The sequence below is a fragment of the Triturus cristatus genome, chromosome 3_2 (genome assembly GCF_964204655.1).
Source record: "Triturus cristatus chromosome 3_2, aTriCri1.1, whole genome shotgun sequence".
NCBI lineage: Eukaryota > Metazoa > Chordata > Amphibia > Caudata > Salamandridae > Triturus > Triturus cristatus.
The window spans coordinates 1,168,191,141-1,168,214,825 of NC_140584.1; the positions used below are offsets into that span (position 1 = coordinate 1,168,191,141).

The 23,685-nt window shown below is 47.2% G+C and overlaps 1 protein-coding gene across 1 annotated transcript in view; it reads left to right on the forward strand.

Moving 5' to 3' along the window:
* Nucleotides 1-23,685, forward strand: part of PLCD4 (phospholipase C delta 4) — a 514,626-nt gene that overhangs the window by 183,888 nt on the left and 307,053 nt on the right. The window contains exon 2 of the mRNA XM_085650039.1: nt 14,124-14,182. Within this exon, the coding sequence (XP_085506165.1) occupies nt 14,124-14,182 (59 nt within the window). The remainder of the gene's footprint in view (nt 1-14,123; nt 14,183-23,685) is intronic.

Below are 23,685 nucleotides of genomic sequence, written 5' to 3' on the forward strand. Positions count from 1 at the left end.
ACCATGCCCTACTATACCATACCATACTATACCATGCCCTACCATACCATATCATACCATGCCCTACTATACCATAATATACCATACCATGCCCTATTACACCATACCATACCATACCGTACTGTACCATACCATACGCTACTATACCATATTATACCATACATACCATACTGTACTATACCATACCGTACCATGCCCTAGTATACCATACCATACCATGCACTACTATACTATACCATACCATACCATACTACACCATACCATACCGTACTGTACCATACCATACCATATCATACCATACCATGCCCTACTATACTATACCATACCATACAATTCCCTACTATACCATACAATGCCCTACTATACCATACCATACCATAGCATGCCCTACTATACCATACCGCACCATGCCCTACTATGCCATACCATGCCATACTATACCATACCATACCATGCCCTACTATACCATACCATACCATGCCCTACTATACCATACCATACCATACCATACCATACCATATCATACCATACCATACCCTACTATACCATACCATACCATGCCCTACTATACAATACCATACCATACCATGCCCAGCTATACCATGTCCTACCATACTATACCATACCATGCCGAACTATACCATACTATACCATACCATGCCCTACTATACCATACCATATCATACCATACCATGCCCTACTCTACCATATGATACCATGCCCTACTATACAATACCATACCATACCATGCCCTGCTATACCATACCATACTTGCCCTACTATACCATACCATACCATACCATGCCCTACTATACCATACCGTACCATACCATACCATACAATGCCTTACCATACCATACCATACCATGCACCACTATACCATACCATACCATACTATACCATACCATACCCTACTATAACATACCATACCATTCCCTACTATACCATACCATACCATGCCCTGCCATGCCCTACTATACCATGCCCTACTATACCATACCATACAATGACCTACTATACTATGCCCTACTATACCATACCATACCATGCCCTACTATACCATGCCATAACATGCCCAACCATACCATACCATACCGTACCATACTATACCATACCATGCCCTACTATTCCATTCCCTACTATACCATACCATACCCTACTGTACCATACCATACCATGTCCTACTATATGATTCTATACCGTACCATACCTACCCTACGAATACCATACCATACCATGCCCTACTATATCATACTATGCCACACCATACCATGCGCTACTATACCATACCATACCATGCCCTACTATACCATACCATGCTCTACTATACCATGGCCTATTATACCATGCCCTAATATACCATACCATGCCCTACTATACCATACCATGCCCTACTATACCATGCCCAACTATACCATAACATACCCTACCATGCTGTACAATACCATACCATGCCCTACTATACCATACCATAGCATGCCCTACTATACCATGCCCAGCTATACCATATCATACCATACCATACTATACCATACCATGCCCTACTATACCATACCATTTCCTACTATACCATACCATACCATGCCCTACTATACCATGCCCAACTATACCATACCGTATCATACCATACCATACCATGCCTTATTATTCCATACCATGCTATCCTATACCATACCATTCTATACTATACCAAATTATACCCTACTATACCATACCATACCATATCATACCATACCATACCATACCATGTCCTACTATACGATGCACTACTATACCATACCATGCCCTACTATACCATACCATTCCATGCCCTACTATACCATGCCCAACTATACCATACCGTATCATACCATACCATACCATGCCTTATTATTCCATACCATGCTATCCTATACCATACCATTCTATACTATACCAAATTATACCCTACTATACCATACCATACCATATCATACCATACCATACCATACCATGTCCTACTATACGATGCACTACTATACCATTCCATGCCCTACTATACCATGCTCTACTATACCATACCATACCATGCCCTACTATACCATACCATACCATGCCCTGCTATACCATACCATATCATGCCCTACTATACCATGCCCTACTATACCATACCTTACCATGCCCTACTATACCATATCATACCATGCCCTACTATTCTATGCCCAACTATACCATACTATACCATACCATACTGTACCATACCATGCACGATGCCCTACTATACTATACCATACCGTACCATGCCCTACTATACCATTCCCTACTATACCTCACCATATCATACCGTGCTCTATTATACCATACCATACCATACCATGCCCTACTATACCATACCATACTATGCCATACCATACCATGACCTACTATACCATGCCCTACTATACCATACCATACCATGCCCTACTATACCATACCTTACCATATCATACCATGCCCTACTATACCATACCATACCATGCCCTACTATACAATACCATACCATACCATGCCCTGCTATACCATACCATACTTGCCCTACTATACCATACCATACCATGCCCTACTATACCATACCGTACCATACTATACCATACAATGGCCTACTATACCATACCATACCATACCATACCATGCCCTACCATACCATAGCATACCATGCCCTACTATACCATACCATACCATGCCCTACTATACCACACCATACCATTACCTACTATACCATACCATGCTGTACCATACAATACCATACCCTACCATGCCCTACTATACCATACCATACAATGCCCTACTATGCTATGACCTACTATACCATACCATACCATGCCCTACTATACCATGCCATAACATGCCCTACCATACCATACCGTACCATACTATACCATACCATGCCCTACTATACCATGCCCTACTATACCATACCATACCATACTGTACCATACCATACCATACCCTACCATGCCCTACTATACCATGCCCTACTGTACCATACCATACCATGCCCTACTATATGATACTATACCATACCATACCTACCCTTCAATACCATACCATTCCATGCCCTACTATATCATACTATACCATACCATACCATGTGCTTCTATACCATACCATACCATGCCCTACCATACCATACCATGCCCTACTATACCATGGCCTATTATACCATGCCCTACTATACCATACCATACCATGCTCTACTATACCATACCATACCATACCATGCCCAACTATACCATAACATACCATACCATACCCTACCATGCTGTACAATACCATACCATGCCCTATTATACCATACCATAGCATGCCCAACTATGCCATGCCCAACTATACCATATCATACCATACCATACTATACCATACCATGCCCTACTATACCATACCATTTCCTACTATACCATACCATACCATGCCCTACTATACCATGCCTAACTATACCATACCATACCATACTATACCATACCATGCCCTACTATACCATGCCCTACCATACCGTACCATACCATACCATGCCTTACTATTCCATACCATACTATCCTATACCATACCATTCTATACTATACCATATTATGCCCTACTATACCATACCATACCATGCCCTACTATACCATACCATGCCCTACTATACCATACCATACCATGCCCAACTATACCATAACATACCATACCATACCCTACCATGCTGTACAATGCCATACCATGCCCTATTATACCATACCATAGCATGCGCTACTATGCCATGCCCAACTATACCATATCATACCATACCATACTATACCATACCATGCCCTACTATACCATACCATTTCCTACTATACCATACCATACCATGCCCTACTATACCATGCCTAACTATACCATACCATACCATACTATACCATACCATGCCCTACTATACCATGCCCTACCATACCGTACCATACCATACCATGCCTTACTATTCCATACCATACTATCCTATACCATACCATTCTATACTATACCATATTATGCCCTACTATACCATACCATACCATGCCCTACTATACCATGCACTACTATACCATACCATACCATGCCCTACTATACCATGCCCTACTATACCATACCATACCATATCATTCCATGCCCTACTATACCATGCTCTACTATACCATACCATACCATGCCCTACTATACCATACCATGCCCTGCTATACCATACCATACCATACCATGCCCTACTATACCACACCTTACCATACCATGCCCTACTATACCATACCTTACCATGCCCTACTATACCATACCATACCATACTCTACTATACTATGCCCAACTATACCATATTATACCATACCATACTGAACCATACCATGCCCTACTACACGATGCCCTACTATACCATACCATACCGTACCATGCCCTACTATACCATATCATACCATACTATACCATACCATGTCCTACTATACCATGCCCTACCATACCATACCATTACCTACTATACCTCACCATATCATACCATGCCCTACTATACCATACCATTTCATACCATGCCCTACTATGCCATGCCCTACTATAACATACCATACCATGCCCTACTATACCATACCAAACTTTACCATACCATACCATTCTATACCATACCATACCATGCCCTACTATACCATGCCCTACCATAACATGCCCTACTGTACCATACCATACCGTGCCCTACTATACCACACCATATCATACCATGCCCTACTATACCATACCATTTCATACCATGGCCTACTATACCATGCCCTACCATACCATACCATAACATGCCTTACTATTCCATACCATACTGTACCATACCATACCATTCTATACCATACCATACCATGCCCTACTATACCATGCCCTACCGTAACATGCCCTACTGTACCATACCATACCGTGCCCTATTATACCATACCATACCATGCCCTACTATACCATATCATACCATACCATGCCAACTATACCATGCCCTACAATACCATACCATGCTATGCCATACCATACCATGACCTACTATACCATGCCCTACTATACCATACCATACCATGCCCTACTCTACCATACCATACCATACCATGCCCTACTATACCATACTATACCATACCCTACCATTCAATGCCCTACTATACCATACCATACCATGCCCTACTATACCATACCGTACCGTACCATACCATACCATACCCTACTATACCATACCATACCATGTCCTACTATACCATACCGTATCATGCCCTACTGTACCATACCATACCACACCATACCCTACTATACCATACCATACCATACCATGCCCTACTATACCATGACATACCATACCATGGCATACTACACCATACCATATCATATCATACCATACCATACCGTACTGTAGTGTACCATACCATACCGTACTGTACTGTACCATACCATTCCCTACTATACCATACCATACCATACTGTACTGTGCCATACCATACAGTACCCCACCATACTATACCATGCTGTTGTAATGTTCTCCGGCGGGGTAGCGGTTTAGCTTACCCACGCCTAGAGCATACGCATCGGCGCTGGTGTGTGACGATAAAATAAAGAGGTGTGGCCCCGTATCGTCAGTCAGGACCACGCTAGAGAACTGAGCACTCGTGTAGTGTCCTTATTGCGGCCTCCGCAGTGCACTCCATCTACCTTGCGCTGCGGTTCCCTTTACACTGGCGACAACGGCGGTGACGAGCTCACGCCACATTATCGACCCAGCTCCGGCGGTCCACCACAGTGAGCAGCAGGTACCACGAGTGCAGACCCTACAGTCCCTCTAGCACACATCCTGCTGCCACTAGTTGAGGCCCTGCAGCCACATTCAGAGTCAGCCTATCAGCCTGTTGCCACTAAGGAAGGCCCTGCAGCCACATACAGAGCCAGCCTGCTGCCACTAGGAGAGGCCCTGCAGCCCAAATGAGAGCCAATGCTCGGGCCAGTGATTAACCCTCAGCATCCCAGCCGGCACGCATGCATCAGTCTCCCAGCACCCCCTGGTGGATGTTAACGGCGGGGGCTGGCAGAATAACCATGGTACATCGTGTCAACTGCATCACAGCCAACCTCGACCAGGGGGCTGCCGCTCCAGTCCAGTAGAGAGGCAGTGCACGTGCCGCGAGGTACTCCCACAGCTGCATCAGGATGGCGACGATCCCGGCCATAGAGCCATTTGTGGTGGACGGTGCCTCCTCCTCCCTTGCCCCAAAATGGAGATACTGGACCGATCGTCTCCAATTCTATTTTGAAGGGGCAGGAATAGCCCGAGACAGGCGCAGATCACTGCTCCTCCACCTCAGTGGAAAAGACATACATCGCATCTACAAAACGCTGGTAGAGGCCACCCCCAAGACATACGCGACAATGCTAAACACTCTAAATGCACACTTCGAGCCTATGGCTAAAAGAGACTACGAGAGATTTATCTTTTGCCAGGCCAAACAGGAAGCGGTGGAGTCGTTAGAAGCGTTCCATGGGCGTCTTTGAGAGCTGGCCAGCACGTGCAGTATTCAAGACGAACAGGAGGAAATCAGGGCCCAGATAATACAAGGCTGTTACTCCTCGAAGCTCAGGGAAAACATCCTCCAAGAATCCGGAAAACCCTTGGCAGATATCCTTGCCATGGGGAGGTCTAAAGAACTAGCAAAGGCCAGAGCATCCCACATTGAGGCCGCTCTCCACCGTCCCATCAAGACGGAGCAGGTGAATGATGTAAAAGCCAAGTCGCGCCAAAACTCAGGGAGGCGCCCGCAAGACAAGAAGGAATGCAGCTACTGTGGGGGTACGCCCCACCGCATGCAGGACTGCCCGGCGAAGGGGAAGAGGTGCTCGGCCTGCGGCAGGATGAACCATTTCGCAGCAGTCTGCAGGTCATCGAAGCCCCAAAAAGAAGAAGCCCAGACCTTAGACAAAACGCAAGACAGCGAAGACATGGATGACGACACGGGAGATTACCCCGTCCATTATGTGTTTGCAGTAGACCAACCGCCGCGGAAACGACGCAGGCTCCCAAAGTGCTTTGTCCCGATCCACCACCAAGACATGCAGGCCACCATAGACACGGGTGCCTCGATCGAACTGATAGCCGCCACCGTGTACAACCATCTGAGTCCCCGTCCACCATTGCGTGAAGCAAAGATTTGTGTATTCACCTATGGGCAGAAGACACCCATGCCACTCCTGGGATGATTCAAAAAGCGAAATTCTGCATCAGGATCTAAGGGTCCCCACCATGGTGTATGTAACAAAGGAAGGGAGTGGAATGCTGGTGAGTGGCCAGACAGCAGAAGAGCTTAGACTAATCTCCTTTGCTCTCGCCGTCCAGGAAGAGAAACTAGCGGCCATCTTGGAGGAGTTTGACGACATCTTCAAAGTAATCGGATGCCTAAAAGGAAAAGAAGTCTCACTTCACATCGACCAGTCAGTTCAACCGGTGGCACTGAGGCACAGACGCATAGCGTTCCACCTGCGACAGAAAGTCGAAGAGGGACTGGAGGCTTTGGAAAGGCAAGGGATCATAGAGCAGGTCAGCGGGCCCACTCCGTGGGTGTCCCCGATCGTAGTGGCAAGGAAACCAAAACAGCCAGGGTAGGTCCGCATCTGAGTCGACATGCGCCTCCCAAATGTAGCTATAAAAAGGGAACGGCACATAACTCCCACCATCAACGACATTCTGGGGGAGTTGAACAGTGCAGTGTGGTTCTCCAAAATGGACTTACCGATACGTCACCACCTTCTCTACCCACGTAGGCCTCAGACGATACAAGCGCCTCAATTTTGGGATCTCGAGCACCGCTGAGTTGTTTCAAAACACCATTAGGGAAGTCCTCAGCGGGTTCCCAGGAGTTCTGAATATCAGTGACGACCTGTTGGTCTACACCACGTCCCAGGCCTCAGACGATACAAGCGCCTCAATTTTGGGATCTCGAGCGCCGCTGAGGTGTTTCAAAACACCATTAGGGAAGTCCTCAGCGGGTTCCCAGGAGTTCTGAATGTCAGTGACGACCTGTTGGTCTACACCATGTCCCTGGAAGACCACCACAGAAGACTCTGCAGTGTTCTCCAGCGGATCCAATAGTCTGGCCTCACCTTGCACAAGGAAAAATGCCAATTCTTGAAAAGGAGGATCAGCTTCTTTGGCTACACGTTCTCGGACAAAGGAGTAGCCCCAGACTCCGACAAGGTGCGAGATATCCAGGAAGTCCCGCACCCTCCAACTTCTCAGAAGTGCGGAGTTTCCTAGGGATGGTAAACTTCTGCAGGCATTTCATCCCCGACCTGACCAACATCACGAAGCACCTCTGGGAGCTGACGAAGTCTGCCACCACGTGGCAATGGGGCCCTGACCAAGAACAAGCCTCCCAAGACACCAAAGCAGCACTATCGGCAGACATCATGCTGTCATACTTTGACCCAGCCCAGCCCACCAACGTCGCCATTGATGCCAGGCCCTACGGCAGGGGTCTTCAAACTGTGGGGCGCGACCCCCAGGGGGGCCGTGGAGTGATGCAAAGGGGGTCACGCCATCCCAGTCACACTTCTGCCCAGGCCCAAGGGCTTCAACCCCCCCCTCCGTCTTCCCCGTCCTGTGTCTCAGTCCGGGCTGCTGCAGTGAAATTTGAGCTGCTGGGGGCTCAGCTGGGCAGTGTCTGGAGTCTTATCTCCAGCACTCCCGTGTTTTTCACAGGTCTTTAAAGACCATTTGCATATTTACATGCCTTTGCAAACTGGTTACAGAGGCTTAGGTTTTTTCCCTGGTTCCAGTACCCCCTGGGTCCCCACTCAGCCTATTCCTTACATTGGTATTTTACATTTACTGCTGTAGTGTGAGAATGCATTTCATGGAAAGGAATATAAAGTAGGCTTGCCAAAAGAAAAATGCCTGCCGTGTTTTGTTTAAAGAGCCTGCAAAGATCTCCTCTTAGCACTAAATAGACTTAGAAATAAAAAAGTATGTATGCATTCCTTTTATGACTTTTCTGTCTTTGTTCTCTTTAATTATCAGTCATGGATCATTGAGGCAGCCCTAGAACACAATTAAAAGTGTTTTCTATTTATATTTAGGTGACTGCTTTTTTTGTACCGACTGGGCCATCAAAATAATGAGTAGGCAACCCTAACCATAGGACTGGAAGTTTGTTGCAGGATCAGCACATTATTTATTTCCTTCACCCTCGATTAATGCCGCAATAGTTTAACTTAGATCTTAAACTCTACGCAGCCGTCAATAACATGCTGAGTTTCTTCATGGGTCTGGGAATGCACCCTGCATTCAGACAACTCATTCCTCTTTCTCGCCCTTCACTTTAACGCTCACCCTGCACGCACAGCGATCACAATGCACTCACACTGATCACCATGCACTTGCACCATTCACCCGCTCATCTTGCACTCACAGTGATCACTCTGCACTCACAGTGCACTTGTGCTGCTCACCCTATACCTCACCCTGCAGTCACATGAGCACACTACTCATCCTGCACTCATGTGACACTTCACTCATCTGTCCCCCTCACTACTCAATATGCAACTCACTCAAACAAGCCCATCAGTAATCATTCATTCCATTCTGAACTTGCATCCGCACCCAAATTCATACGCCACCTCACTCACCCTGCAGTCACTCCTCTTGCCCTACTCTCACACTGTTGCATCGCTCACCATGCACTCACATGGGCACTCTTGTCACCCACACAGGGCAGAGGGTTAATGTGCCTGCTACAAAGAATATGTACCATGCAGATCACAGAAATGAGTGTGAGTAAACTATGATTAGTGCTATAAAAAATGAAATGTTTGTCAGAAAGGTGCTATAGAGAGATGCGGTGCATTGTTGGTGAGTGGCAGTGAAGGAATTCATGGAGAAGGAGGAAACGGGGGTGGGGCATCAAAAAAGACTGTTGCACCGGGTGCGAGCAGTGTTAGGACCAGCCCTGACTGGGAGTGTTAGCCCCCCCCACCCCTCTGAAGTTCTGGTCTAGTGGCTCCCCTGCTTCTGCCTATTATTATTTACATTTGTAATGCACTACTGTTACCAAAAGATGTCCTAGGGCTAATAACCATCGACTGCCTGACGGCAAATGAGAAACACACAGAAGGAGAACCAGCCAAATGGGGTAACCTACAGAGCATATAGAAAGGTTTTTATATCTTCCTAAAGGATAATAGATTCAAAACAGTGAGACAGACAACTCATGCCTTCTTCAATTAGGGAACAATAAGCAGAGTGGCACAGGCGAAGAGGAGCATACGGGTCCGACCCGTATGCTTGATGAGGAGAGATGAGAGGATGAGAGAGGATAGCAAGGGAGTGAGAAAATTTGATTGAAGAGGTCAGAGATGAGGAGAAATGTGAATTGCCGAAGAGAAGTGTGGACACACAAGAAGTGAGTGTGAGCCAAAGGGGAGGGCTTCTGTTAGAACAAAGGGGAGATGTGAAAGAGGAATGGGGGGACTGGAGAGGTGTAAGAAACAAATAGACAAAAATTTGAATGGAGAGACGAGGTGAATGAGAAGTGCTGAGGGGCACGGGAGGTGACAGGACCAGAGAGGCCATGAGATAAATGTGAGAGACTGTTAGAAATGAGGGCAGTGAAAAGACAGAATGGCAAGAGGTGATTAAAGGTGAAGTGAGAGGTTGAATGGGGAGAATTCAGAAGTTGTAAAAAAGGGTGAAAGAAAATGGCCTGCAAAGTGAGGGAGGGATCCAGGGTTAGGAGAGGAGAGAGGGATGGAAGGGAGGGGGTGAGAGGAAAGCTGCATGGGTAAACTGTTTAACTCTGCACAAAACTGCCAGGGTTTTAAGGGACCCCTGCTTCTCCCGGTCAGGGCCAGGTGAGCCTCTAATGTGGCAGCACGTATTGCTGCAGAGTGGAAGACCCTTCAAAAAGGTGGACTAGAAATCTTTCTGATGATAATTGCTGTATTTTGGCTATAAATGGGTACTGATTGGGTGAAATCTTTCCTCGGTGATACTGTGTGTAAAAAATGTCAAAATAATGAAGCAATGCTATCCCAAAATACGCTGCATCACATAACCTAATTTACATTTTCATCCCACACAATGTAGTCAACAGGTTTAGAAATTTTTGTCAGGAGGGGTCCTTACGCCTCAAAATGTTGACAGGGGGGTCTCGGCAACCAAAGGTTTGAAGACCTCTGCCCTACGGGCTAGGGGCAGTGCTCATCCAACAACAACCAATGAAGAATGGGCTCCGATTGCCTACGCAAGCCGTTCCCTGACGGAAACCGAACAGCGCTACTCTCAGATCGAGAGGGAGGCGATTGCCATCCATTGGGCCTGTCGGCATTTCCACATTTACGTGTATGGCCACCCATTTACAGTTTCCACAGACCACAAGCCCCTCCTACCACTCTTCCAAGGATCAGCGTCCAGGCCTCCCCCGAGGATAGAAAAATGGATCCACCAGCTACAAGGATACAATTACCGGGTTGAGTACGAACCAGGTTCGTCCAATCCAGCAGACTACCTCTCGAGGCACTCGAGGGCTGTGACCAAAGAAGAGGAAGAAGATGCCGAGGACAGCAAAGAGTACGTCCGTTTCATAGCAGAATGGTCCCGACTGCTTCCGATGAGTCTCGAAGCGATTGTGGAAGCCACCCGAAATGATGAGTGTCTGCAGCTAGCCATCACCGCAGTCCGAACAAATGACTGGCGCCCCGTCCAAACCACGATGATCTGGTGAACACCACAAGCAAAGACCACGCTGGAGTCGATCATGAGGATCAAAGAAGAGCTCTCTATCGACAGCAGTGGGTGCTTGCTGAGGCGTTCGCGGCTAGTGATTCCGTCGAGCCTTGCCCAACAAGCAGTAGATCTCGCACATCAAGGGCACCAAGGCGTGGTGAAGACCAAGGGCCGGCTGAGAGCAAAGTTGTGGTTCCCGGGGATGGACACTATGGTAGAGCAGACAGTCAGAACATGCCAATGGTGCCAGATGTCAGGCCAACCAGATAGACCTCACCCCGTCATCACTGAAGACAACCCACGACGACCGTGGGAGTGTGTCAGTATAGACTTTGGGCACCTACCAGACGGACGCTATGCCCTCGTGGTCATAGATGACTACACAAAATACAAATTGTCGGAGGCCAAACGGCCACGGAGGTGATCATCAAAGTGGAGAAGATCATTGCCACTCATGGGATCTTTGAGTTGGTGAAGACAGACAATGGCCCGCCCTTTCAGGAACAAGAGTTTGTCGCCTATCTCAAGTCTTGGGGCATTCACCATCGGAAAGTAACACCGCGCTGGCCCCAAGCAAACGGGGAAGTAGAGAGGTTCATGCGCCCTCTCAACAAAGTCATTTGCATCGTGCATGCCGAGGAAGCGCCCCTGGAAAGAGCCATCTATAGCTTCCTGAGGGAATACAGATTGACGCCACATTTCATGACCGAGAGGGCACCGGGACCAGCAAGCATGGGTCGAGTGACGCAAGACACTATTCCTCATCCCCGAACTGGCACCCTTCCCAGATTGACACTACGAGGGTCCTAGCCAAAAGGACCAGTACCAACGACCATGCCAGTATCAAACGAAGAGCGAAAGCGGCGACCATCCGAGAAAGGGACATGGTCTATGTCAAAGACAGACACCCAGGGAGCAAATTCCATCTCCCGTTTGAGCAGCGTCCATGGACAGTAACTTGCCGGACGGGCACGATGGTAACAGCCCGCAGAGGAACGGAAGAACTCACACGGAATGTAGTGTTCTTCAAAAAGGCCCATGCTGGAACTCCCAACCTTCCAATCCTGGATAGTATGGAGGCTGGCCCAAGTCAGAGAATGGCTGAGGAGGTAGAAGACAGCCAAGGAACTATCCCCATGGATGATCCGGACGGATCTGACAGAGGACCACTATCACCGCTCGTAGCTCCGGACGGAGGACTGTCCAACTCCCCAATGAGATCTCCTGAGGGCAGGGTCTCGCAGGAAGTGGCCCTGTCCCTATCATCATCACGAGGAGTGCGTTCCAGATACTGCCTGAGGAGCAATCCGGCTCCCTCCTCCCGTCTGGCAGGGCTCATGGTGTGAAGAACCAAAGACCCGCAGCGGACTGTGACCTGTACCTGTGTGGGAGCTGAGAGCAGATGGCACGACCAGAACTGGCAACGGATCAAAATGTTGATGTTTTGTTTATGTTTAATAAAGGTTGGAAGGAATGTAATGTTCTCCGGCGGGGTAGCAGTTTAGCTTACCCACGCCCGGAGCGTAGGCATCGGCGCTGGCGTGTGACGCCATGCGCCTGGATAAAATAAAGAGGTACGGTCCCGTATCGTCAGTCGGGACCACGCTAGAGAACTGAGCACTCGTGTAGTGTCACTATTGCGGCCGCCGCAGTGCGCACCATCTACCTTGCGCTGCGGCCCCCTTTACAGCCGTATCATACCATTCCGTACCATACCATACCATGTAAGGTCATGCCTTATCATGCATGGTCCAAAGATGCTCTTTTCAGCATCCTGACCCCATGAGCAGCAATGTCCACCAGAAGAAAGGAGGTCACCGGTGTAGTTCCCGATGGAGCTTCATGTCCAGTTGGGGGGGGGACACTGCTCCCGTACGACACATGTAAGGTTAGTGGTGGCCAGAGGAGAAGGAACACGCTGACGCAAGGTCTGCATGAAGTCTGACGAAGAAAGACGCATGGGTCCAAAGGAAGGAGGAAGGGGCAGGCACAAAAGAGATACTTTGGCAAGTACCAGTGTAACTACAGTTCCACGAGCCACACAGTCCGTATCTGCTATCGAAACCCTTGTATATCTGACTCACAGGAAAACAAACCGAGCCCACCCCATGTCCGTCACGGACATTCCACCTGCAAACAGGTCACTTGTTTAAACCCTCTGAACCTGCTATGACCGACCTAAAAGACGGTCAGAGCAGGGAACAGCGCTGCTTCTCCACCCACTGGTGTCCAGTCACCGGAGGCCCATTGCATGTCGGTATTTGTCATAGTAGGGGGTTGGTAGTGAATAAATGGCTTCATATAATCTTTTAAACATGCTTTTATGTGACATGCTGTTTGCTGTTTTTGACATGCTTTTATGTGACATGCTGTTTGCTGATTGCTGTTTTTGACATGCTTTTATGTTTTTTGCCAGATGCCCTCAGTGCCAAGATCGTGAGGACGGACTCATGGAGTCGCCGCTGCTTGTTACCCGTGAGTAGTGAATCTGTTGACCTCACTAACTGGTGGGTGCGTGGTAAGTAGAGGCATGTTACCCTAGGCCTAGAGGGAAGTTAGAAGGCTTTCCATCAGACCAGTGACTGCTGCGCCAATGGAAGCCACGCCCATGCGCACTGGTTGCTTTTGTGAAATCTTAGGCCTCTCAACGGGTGTGCCAGGGGAGGTTTGGGGGTGCAGCAGCTCTTTACCACTTGGAACCTCTGGGATGCAGCCTCCTTTTCTATTAAGTCGGGTTATTGATTACTGGTCCTGAGTCTATCCGTAAATTCAGGACGTGTTCATTCTGGAAATGGTCGCAAGGGCCTGCCTGGGAAACCTGTGAGTTATTTCAAAAGACGAAGGTTGTCGCTGTGTGTAGAAATAACTTATGCATTTAAAAACACCTGCTGCAGAGGTCCTTGTGTGGCCAGCAGTTTTCAGTCAACAGTAAAAATGTCAAGGTAACTCTGATGATTACTATTTCTGATTGGGAGAGATCAGAGTTGTATCTAGTGGCCATTTTGATTCATTGTGGCAGTGCAGAGGGTTAATATCCCTGCTGTAAAGAACGTGTGCCGTGCAAATCACAGATCTGTATTTTATGTGGATAGCTCAGTGGGTTACTGCTTTTGTCTCAGACATCTTTTGTTACTCGCAGCTCATAAATTACACTCCGAATATAGAACAATGACCTATGAACTGTGTTTAAAGGGCTGCAAGCAAACTGCATCGTATAGGTTAGAGCATTCTATTTTTTTTACACAGCCTTTCATTATCCTAATGTTGCTAAAAAGGGTTCATTTAGGTAGATATACATTCTTATTTTTAAAGCCAACCCCAACCACTGTATTACTTGTTAAATCCCGAGTTTGTGCTTCTCTAGACCAAATACTGTTTAAATATTCTGCCTACAAGTATGGATGACGTGTGATTCCTACGCTTTTTAAGCCTCACTGTCTTATGTAACATTTTACTATAGACTGATTTACACATATATGATTCTTTGTCTCCGCATCTGTGTGTGATGTAAAGTGCTCTGACACCCACCACTGGTATGAGTACTGCTAATAAACAAATGAAATGCTCGAGAATGAGTGGTTATGGAAAGATGAGGGGCAGTACTGGAGGGCAGTAGTGAAGGAATCCATGGAGAAGGAGAGGCCATGGGGGAGCACTGAAAAAGCTTCTAGCACCAGCAGTTGTCAAAGTGGGCAGGATGGGAGGAGCATGACGTGCCCAGACTTTTATAAATTTGCCCAATACGGCTCCCATACTTTTTTGGAAAAGACAACCGCCCCGGAGTGGTTAATTTCGAGAACTAAAATGCCTCAGATGAAATGTAAGGCAGGTAGTCTCCTGTGCTGTGCAAATGAGGGAAGGGCAGACAGCTAAACAAGCCTTCTTGCTGGGATGCCTGCTTGCATGAAAGAAATGTAAATGTGTGCAACTCGTCAATCTGCAAATGTGAAGGGTGCTTGGAAGCTAGCATTGGCTTCAATTAAGATAATCACTTGAAGCGTCCTGATGACAAAGATATATTCTTTTTGAGTGGTATTGCAAGGGAGTTACCAGCTGAGCTGTGAAGTTTGTACTTCTGAAGGTCAAATAGCGACTCACACACCCTCACATGCACTCTCAACCTGTACAGTCACTCAGACACCCACTCACACATGGATACACACAGTCACATAGAGACTCGCATAAACTATGTTAAAAAAAGGAATCACTCATTAGTACACAAAGTATACTGATTTAACTTTTGTGATACCTTAGTATATATGTTTGACACACAAAAACTTTTAGAAAACACTGGATGGTGTCATCAGTGATGTCATTGGCCATGTCATGAATGATGTAATATGTGAGGTTATAAGCATTGCATTGCGGGGGAGTGAGTTAAAGTTAGCTCAGGTAACAATAACTGCTGAATTTCACTGGTTGTGTATGAGTTAAATCTGAGCCTAACTATAACTGCCCTGTAACCTTTGTTTTTTCCAGTGAATTTCTACGTTTTGTTTTCTATTTGCTAACCAAACATCCTTGTACCTTTGCTTTTTTCACTGAATTTCTATGTTTTTTAAAATTCTATTTCTTAACTATAATGTCCATTTAACCATTGTTTTTTTAAGTGATTTTGTAAGGTTTTTAAAATTGTATTTCCTAACTGCATCCACTAACCTTTGACACAAAGGGCCGGATTATGATGTCAGGCGCACTGCACCTGACCTACCATCGGTTGCAGTCCGCCCGACATCTGACATTGCGGTCCGCCTGCCACATTATGATGCGGCAGGCGGAGGCATCGGGCAGAGGCACCGTCCACGGCACTTCCGACAGGGTCAAGGAGCACGCCGGTTTGTCAGAACCCACCATTGTTCCCTAATGACGGCAGAGCCTGGCTCAGTTCCACTATTAGGATTTGACGGCACTTTACGACAGCCATTTCGTGTCAGCCTTTCCGACATGAAAAGCATGTCGGAAAGTGTCTTAGGGGCCCCTAGAAGGGACCTTTCCCCCGGCCCTCCACAAAAGGGCCTGTGTCCCCCTAAACTTCCCTGCACCATGTGGCTGGCACTGTGAGGTGCCTGCCACACGGTGCAGGGATGCTTACAAACATACATTATGCTATTGCAGCTTGTGCTGCGGGCCTTTTCCGCCCGCCACACAAGCTGCCACAGCAAAATGGATGTTTCCGACCACCTTATGGGCAGTCATATCCTATTTGTATGGTCGGAACTGGCGGCCTATGGTGGGGGGTTTCCAGGCCGATACGATCGCCTGACATCGTAATCAGGACCTAAGTGTGTGAGTGAGTGCATGAATATCTCAGTAGGTGTATGAGTGTCTGAGTAGGCTTATAAGTAGGTGTGAGAGAGTATAAGTGGGACTGTAGGTGGGTATATGAGTGTCTGAGTGGGTCTTTGAGTGGGTCTCTGATGGGGCTGGGTGGTAAACTCCACTCTGCCGGTAGATTTTTGGAGTTTTGCCATTCTGCGCTCCGCATGGAACTCAGAGTTGAGCAAAAAGAGTTTACTGGTGTGCCCACCCCTAGACTTCATCCCCCAAGCAGCAGTCTACTAGGAGGCCCCTTTCAAGAGTGGTTGAGAAAGGGGGCGGGCCTCCGATGAGGTCTCAGAAATCCCACTGTGGGGGACTTTTTGTGGCAACAATAGGGGTTCTTGACCCCCAATGACCTTCAACAGCCAAGAGGACTTCATCCCCCAACCAGTAGTGCACCAGGAGGCCCCTTTGCAGTATGGGTGAGACAGGGGTTGGGGCCTCCGACGAGGTCTACGCAATCCTGCTATGGAGGACTTACTTTAAGCAACAATAGGGGTTCCTGGCCCCAACGGCCCTAAACAGTCAAGGGGACTTAATCTCCCAACCAGTAGTGCACCAGGAGACCCCTTTTCGGAGTGGCAGAGAAAGGGGTCGGGGCCTCTGACGAGGTTGGATTTCGCATTAGGTAGCTCTGTTCAGTTGCTCTATCGTCACCTGCCAGTAAGGTGCCAGTGAAGGACAAGACCACACAACATGTAGGAAATTTGCCTCTAGAGCAGCAAGCCACTCAGTCATCATAAATAATATGCAGTGTTCTGGGGGAAAGATAAGTCTGGGGTACGTAGTTGCTTTGTATCATTTTGAAGCGGGCATTAGAATTAACCATCCTGACCCCAGCATCTACCCGTTTCCAGTCTTTGGCAGTGATGGGCTCCTAAACCACCTCCTCCCATTTTTCATATATTCAGAGTGACAGAACTGGGAGTTGGTCTCTCAATGCTCGATACACATTGGAAATCAATCGTCGCTCCCCCCCCCCATCAGTGCCAACGTCTGGGTGTGTGGCGGCGCCTCCGGGAAGCGCAGCCAATACTTGTGTGCCATGGCAGAGATCTTTGCATAATGCAGGTATTGGCCAGTCCCCAGTGCAAAGGACTTGATAGCATTCTATCTCACAATAAACTTCAGGATATAAGTCGCCCAGTGCGTCGCAGCCCCTCCACCTTTCCATTTATGAACCGACATAGCCGCAGTTATCTTAACGAACGGTTGTGGAACCCTTATCAACATGTCCAGGGCATACAGTGCTCGGCGTATCACTCTTGTGACCACCATTTTTCAGAGCTTGCTTACCTGATACGCGACATGTGGTGTGCCCGGTGGCATTGTCTTTCCTCCCATCAACAAAACAGGCAGTGATGTTGCATCATAGGAGACCCCAGTAGCTTTGTTTCCAGTTATCCTCTGGGTCCGGCCAGTGGACGGCATGCTGTAAGGGCGCCGCCATGTAATACACATCCATGTTTGGGACTTCTAGGCCCCCTTTTCTCCATGTCCTCAACACGCCTCCGCTTATTCACCCACAGCAAAACTATAATAAGACTATCAATTTCAGGGAAGTAAAAGTGAGGAATGTTGTAAAAGGCACCTTGCAAGGTGTATAGGCACAGCGGCAGCACAACCGTCTTACCTAGTGCAATTCTGCTCATCAAGGACAGGGGTAGGTCCCTCCAGAACCAGACTGTGGCTCGCAGTCCCTTTACCACTTTAAGGTCTAAAACTGCCTGTTCCATGTGGGCAACCTTCATGAAATGAAAATAAATAATTGTATAGAGCGCGCAATACCCGAACATGTCTTAGCCCGCTGCACAGCTGAGACCAAGGAGACCTCCTGCCAGATAGACACATCTGGCAAGCTCCTTGATCTATTGAGTAAACGGCCAGGTCTACAACTGTTTTCTGAATTGCCGCATGGTGGGCTGCGAGGGTAAAGCAAAAGGCAAGGAGTTCCATAGTAAGAGAACATTTTTCCACCCCATTTTACTTTGTTTATTCTTGGGACAGTAATCATTCGTGCAGAGCTCGGTCTGAGGTTCCTGCTGGGAGTGTACCAGGAGAACCGATCCTGAAAGTAGGTAGGGCCAGCCCTGTAGAGGGCCTTGTACATTACACACAGAGCCTTGAAAGTAATCCTTTTTTCCACCGGGAGCCAGTGCAGGCCGTGCATTAGGTGAGATATTGGTGCAAACTTAGGGACCTTCAGCTGCGTTCTTGCTGCCGCGTTCCGCAAGGACTGCAGTTTCTTTGTCAGGTGTTTAAGGGTACCTAAATATAAGGCATTGCAGTAATCCATCTTTGAGAAGATGAGAGCCATTCCAAAAGTATTTCACATTTTCAGTCTCCTAGCGGAGTTTGACGTCTGCAAGTATTTCGTTCGGTGTCGCACCCAGCGCCCCCAGTGGGAACAGACTACACTTTATTCAGTTGACATAGAGTCCTTAGACCCCATGAATTTGCGCATTGCATTCTATAGTATGGATACCGAATACTTTGGTTGTCTCAGATAGACCAGTGTGTCATTAGCATATAGGGAAACCAAGTGTGTGGTCTCCCCCACTGTGATTTCCCATGGACCGCACACCCAACGCAGCACGTCTTCCACTCGCTCCGTTGCCAGAGCAAACAGGAGCGGCGACAGTGGTCACCCCTGTCGAGTGCCTCTATTCAATTGGAAACTGTCTGAGAGTGTCCCGACCATCCGCACTCTGGTGCTCAGGTTCGTATTCAGTAGTTTAATCTATTATATGTATTTGGGACTGAGTCCCACATTTTCGAGCACCAGCCAGAGGTAGCCCCAGTCTATCAAGTCGAACGCTTGTTCGATGTCTAGAAATGCTAGGGCATAGGGATCACCCAACAGCTGCGGAGAGAGATAAGCATGCGAAAAGCACCTCAGATTACAGAAGGTATTCCGTTTTGGGATAAATCTGCATTGATCCATATATATTAATGTCGAAAGGTGGCCCAGCAGGCGAGCCGCCAGTATGCCACCAAGGATCTTTAGGTCTGCATTTATCATAGAGAGGGGCCCATACGCACACACATTTACAAGGCTACTTTAACATAACTTTAGCAACGGCGGGACCTCTACCCTTCTCCCCTTGCCCTCTCCTCCTTGTTCTGCCTCTCTGCTGGGAGCAGGCAGCGACCTCCTCCTGTGGTGTCTGGCAGACACAGATGCATTATTTCAGACATAAGAGGCGCCTGTGAAAGAAGAGCATGCCAGTCAATTCTGCTTGCAGTATGACCTGACCTACCCACGTCCGGACACCTGGGAGGATCCTCCCCACGAGTAGGAACCCCTACTTAGCCGTGATTCACTCCCGCCAGTGCTGCGGTAAATTCGGACGTCCAGGCTGGGGATCAACTACATTACCTTCTAGGTCTTGCCAGAAGGAAGATATTTCTCTCACCCTCCTCCCCTTTCCTCTGGATTTCTGATGAATCCATTACACAGGGACGTTACTCCTTAGGGCATCCTCTTGACCGTCCCCAACACTTTAGAGTAGATTAGGATTCTTCTTCATCCCGTTCCTGATGAAATGCCACTCATCCATTAGGAGAATCAAGGCATGAAACATGTCAACCTTTCATACACGTTTCGCCTCTCACCTCACACACTGGGCTGCAGCAGGTTTAATTTTCCTTTCCAGCCATGACTCTCCTAGTCAGCTTTTAACCATAGCATCAGTGTCCTGTGAATAAAGATTCTTCGGACACTCATAGCTATTTTTAGACTCACTTTGACACCCACTCTACTCACTACATACTTGCCTCACCACCCCATCGTCTAGGGCCTCCTGGCAAACAACATGACTTCCGGCAAAGAGCCCTCTGTAAGGCCCGTTGGACATTGCAGCACCGGCCCAACGAGGAGCTGCCCTATGATGAAGCATGACACCTCTCGGGTGTGCGAGGGCCCTTGCTCCTTATTGGAGCTCTCCCCTCCCTTCCTTCCCTCTCTTACCTGGAATCCCGTCTTCCCATGATCCTCTAGACTACCCCCATAGGAACTGCATACTTACTGCTTCACTACCCACTAAGGCACTTACATGAGTTAATTGATCTGCTAAGTCATGAGCTGGAAAAAACAATTATAGAAAGCTCACAATGTTCAATCTAACATTTGAATATGAACCACAACATCCAAAATTATAAATCACCAAATCTTTACTTCATTTGGACAATTCAATTACAATTTTTAATACAGTGTTAGACTCAAGGTTGCTCCAGAGGGAACGTGCAATAGGTGCAAGTGCTAAGGAGTGAGTATAAGAGGAAAAAGAGTAATAGAGCATAGTTGTGAAAGATATTCTTTGAATTCACAGAAGTGAATGGTTCATAATTCACCGTCACTAACAAAACCTGGTCACGTACACAATTTACAGCAATTCATGTTACATGATTATTTAGAGACAATTCAATTGTCTGGCACGAGAAAAATTGACGTGTCCCAGGTAGGAGGGGGGGGCGTCGACGTTTCGACCCGACTAAGGGGCCTGGAGGGAGATTTGAACCTCGCCCATGCGGGTCTTCATTAGGACCAGAAGGGCAACCTGAGTGACTCCTAGACGCAAGAGGGTGCCTGAATTATCAGGGGCCCGTTATGGTTAGGGGCATGTGAGGTAATAGTTCCAGACGTCCCTCATGATTTAGGGGTCGGTTGTCTGGTTTCTTCTCTCAGCGGGGTAAGAACCTCTTTAGTTGATCAGGTTCAGAATTGAACGAACGCCGAGTTAATCGGTGTGTAGAAATCTCTCAACGCGCAGGTAACTGACTCCGCGCTGGACCGCGAGGACGTCCTCGCGGTCCAGCGCGGAGTCAGTTACCTGCCTGCAAAGGAACCAATAACTTTGCTTACTAACATAACTTTTCTAGATACAAACCTCGAACCTACTTAATCAACCATGGCTGAAAACCTGGGTTTAAGTTACTCGGCAGATGAAATAAATGCAATTCTTTCTTTACCATCACTACTTCAGAACAGCGACCTCACACAAACATTGGAACAAAATACAGACTGGGAAGAACTCTCTGAGCTGAAAAAGGAGCAAGTAAGGACTGCTATCCACGGCGTCATAATGACTGAATATTTGCGAGCTAATGCAGCCCCTAAGGGCCTCTGGGTACATAATGCACCACGAATTTTTCTAAAAGATCTAGCATTCCGTAAGGACTGGTCTGCGATTTCGTGGAAGTGCACAAGAGACTACCTTGTGTTAATAATAAAAACAGCCACAAGACTGACAGATGCTCTAACTATCAAAATTCAACTATATGAAACCAAAATTAAGAACATGGTTCAACTATCAATCTATAAAAAAAGACTTGAGGAAATCAATAAAGACATGAATGAGACCAAGGAGTACATCACTAACAACAAAATACAGAAATTGGGAAAAGATCTCAAACGCTTCTCCATGGAGAAAATGCACCCATATAGCAAAGAAGATTATGAAATACCAGATTATCAGTCCGATACCGATACAAGCGGAACATCAATTGACAGTTCCGACTGGAACAATGTAGAGACAAGACAACCGAGAAGGAACCGAGGCACCTACAGACGCCAACAACAGCGGAGACCAAATTTCTGGCGTACTCCTCAATACGGCAACCAACAACCACTCCCCTTCCAACCATACACACCGAACTTTCAAGGTTGGATGAATCCGTTTACTTCAGGGCCTCCACCAATGGGACACTATCTAGGACCATACATGCAACAACCGTCTTTTTTAGGACGTGGTCAGATGAACCAGAGAGGACGAAGAAAAGGAGTGACGTGGACAGACCAAGAAAGACAAGTCCAAACCAGGAGCATGTCCAACATGTCCAAGGAGAAACCAGGAACGAGCACGACTCGCTCGTAATCAATTTAACGGATACAATCCTGACGGAGGCACAAGAAAAGGTGCTTAATAAAGGACTCGGGTATGTACCAACCCCGAACCTAGATGTCTTCAAGATAAAATGTGAAGCCGCTGAATTTTGTAGAAAGTTAAAACTCAAAGCCTTTTTCTCGAATAAAGATACTGAGAAAAAAGAAGGTGATACATCATTACGCCTCAAATCCACCTTCTGCCCACTAAATCATCAAGTTCCCATTGAGCTCCAGACATTTGAACAAGCCATAATGAAGGAAATCGGTGAACTGACAGAATCAACAAGAAAACCATTCATGAATTTGACAAGAGCTGAAAAACAAGCTCTGGAAACCTTGAAAAATGCCAAAGACATGATAATAAAACCAGCAGACAAGGGAGGAGGAATCGTCTTAATAAGTAAGGAAGGCTACAATCAACAATGCCTGAACCTACTATCCGACGAGAAATTCTACACTATTATTACAACAGATCCCACTGCAAGACTACAACAAACAATCAAGATCATGGTAGAAGAAGCCGAAACCAACAGGTGGATATCACAGAACGAAGCAGATTTCCTGAAGACTACATCCCCAAGAATACCATACTTCTATTCTCTCCCTAAAATACATAAAGAGAGGAGACCACCCCCAGGCCGCCCAATTGTGTCAGGCATTGGATCTGTCCTAGAGCCTCTTTCACAATTTGCGGACCATTTTTTAAAGCCTTTGGTTCAACAGACACCAACTTACCTGAAGGATACACGTGATCTATTGAATCTTCTGAAAA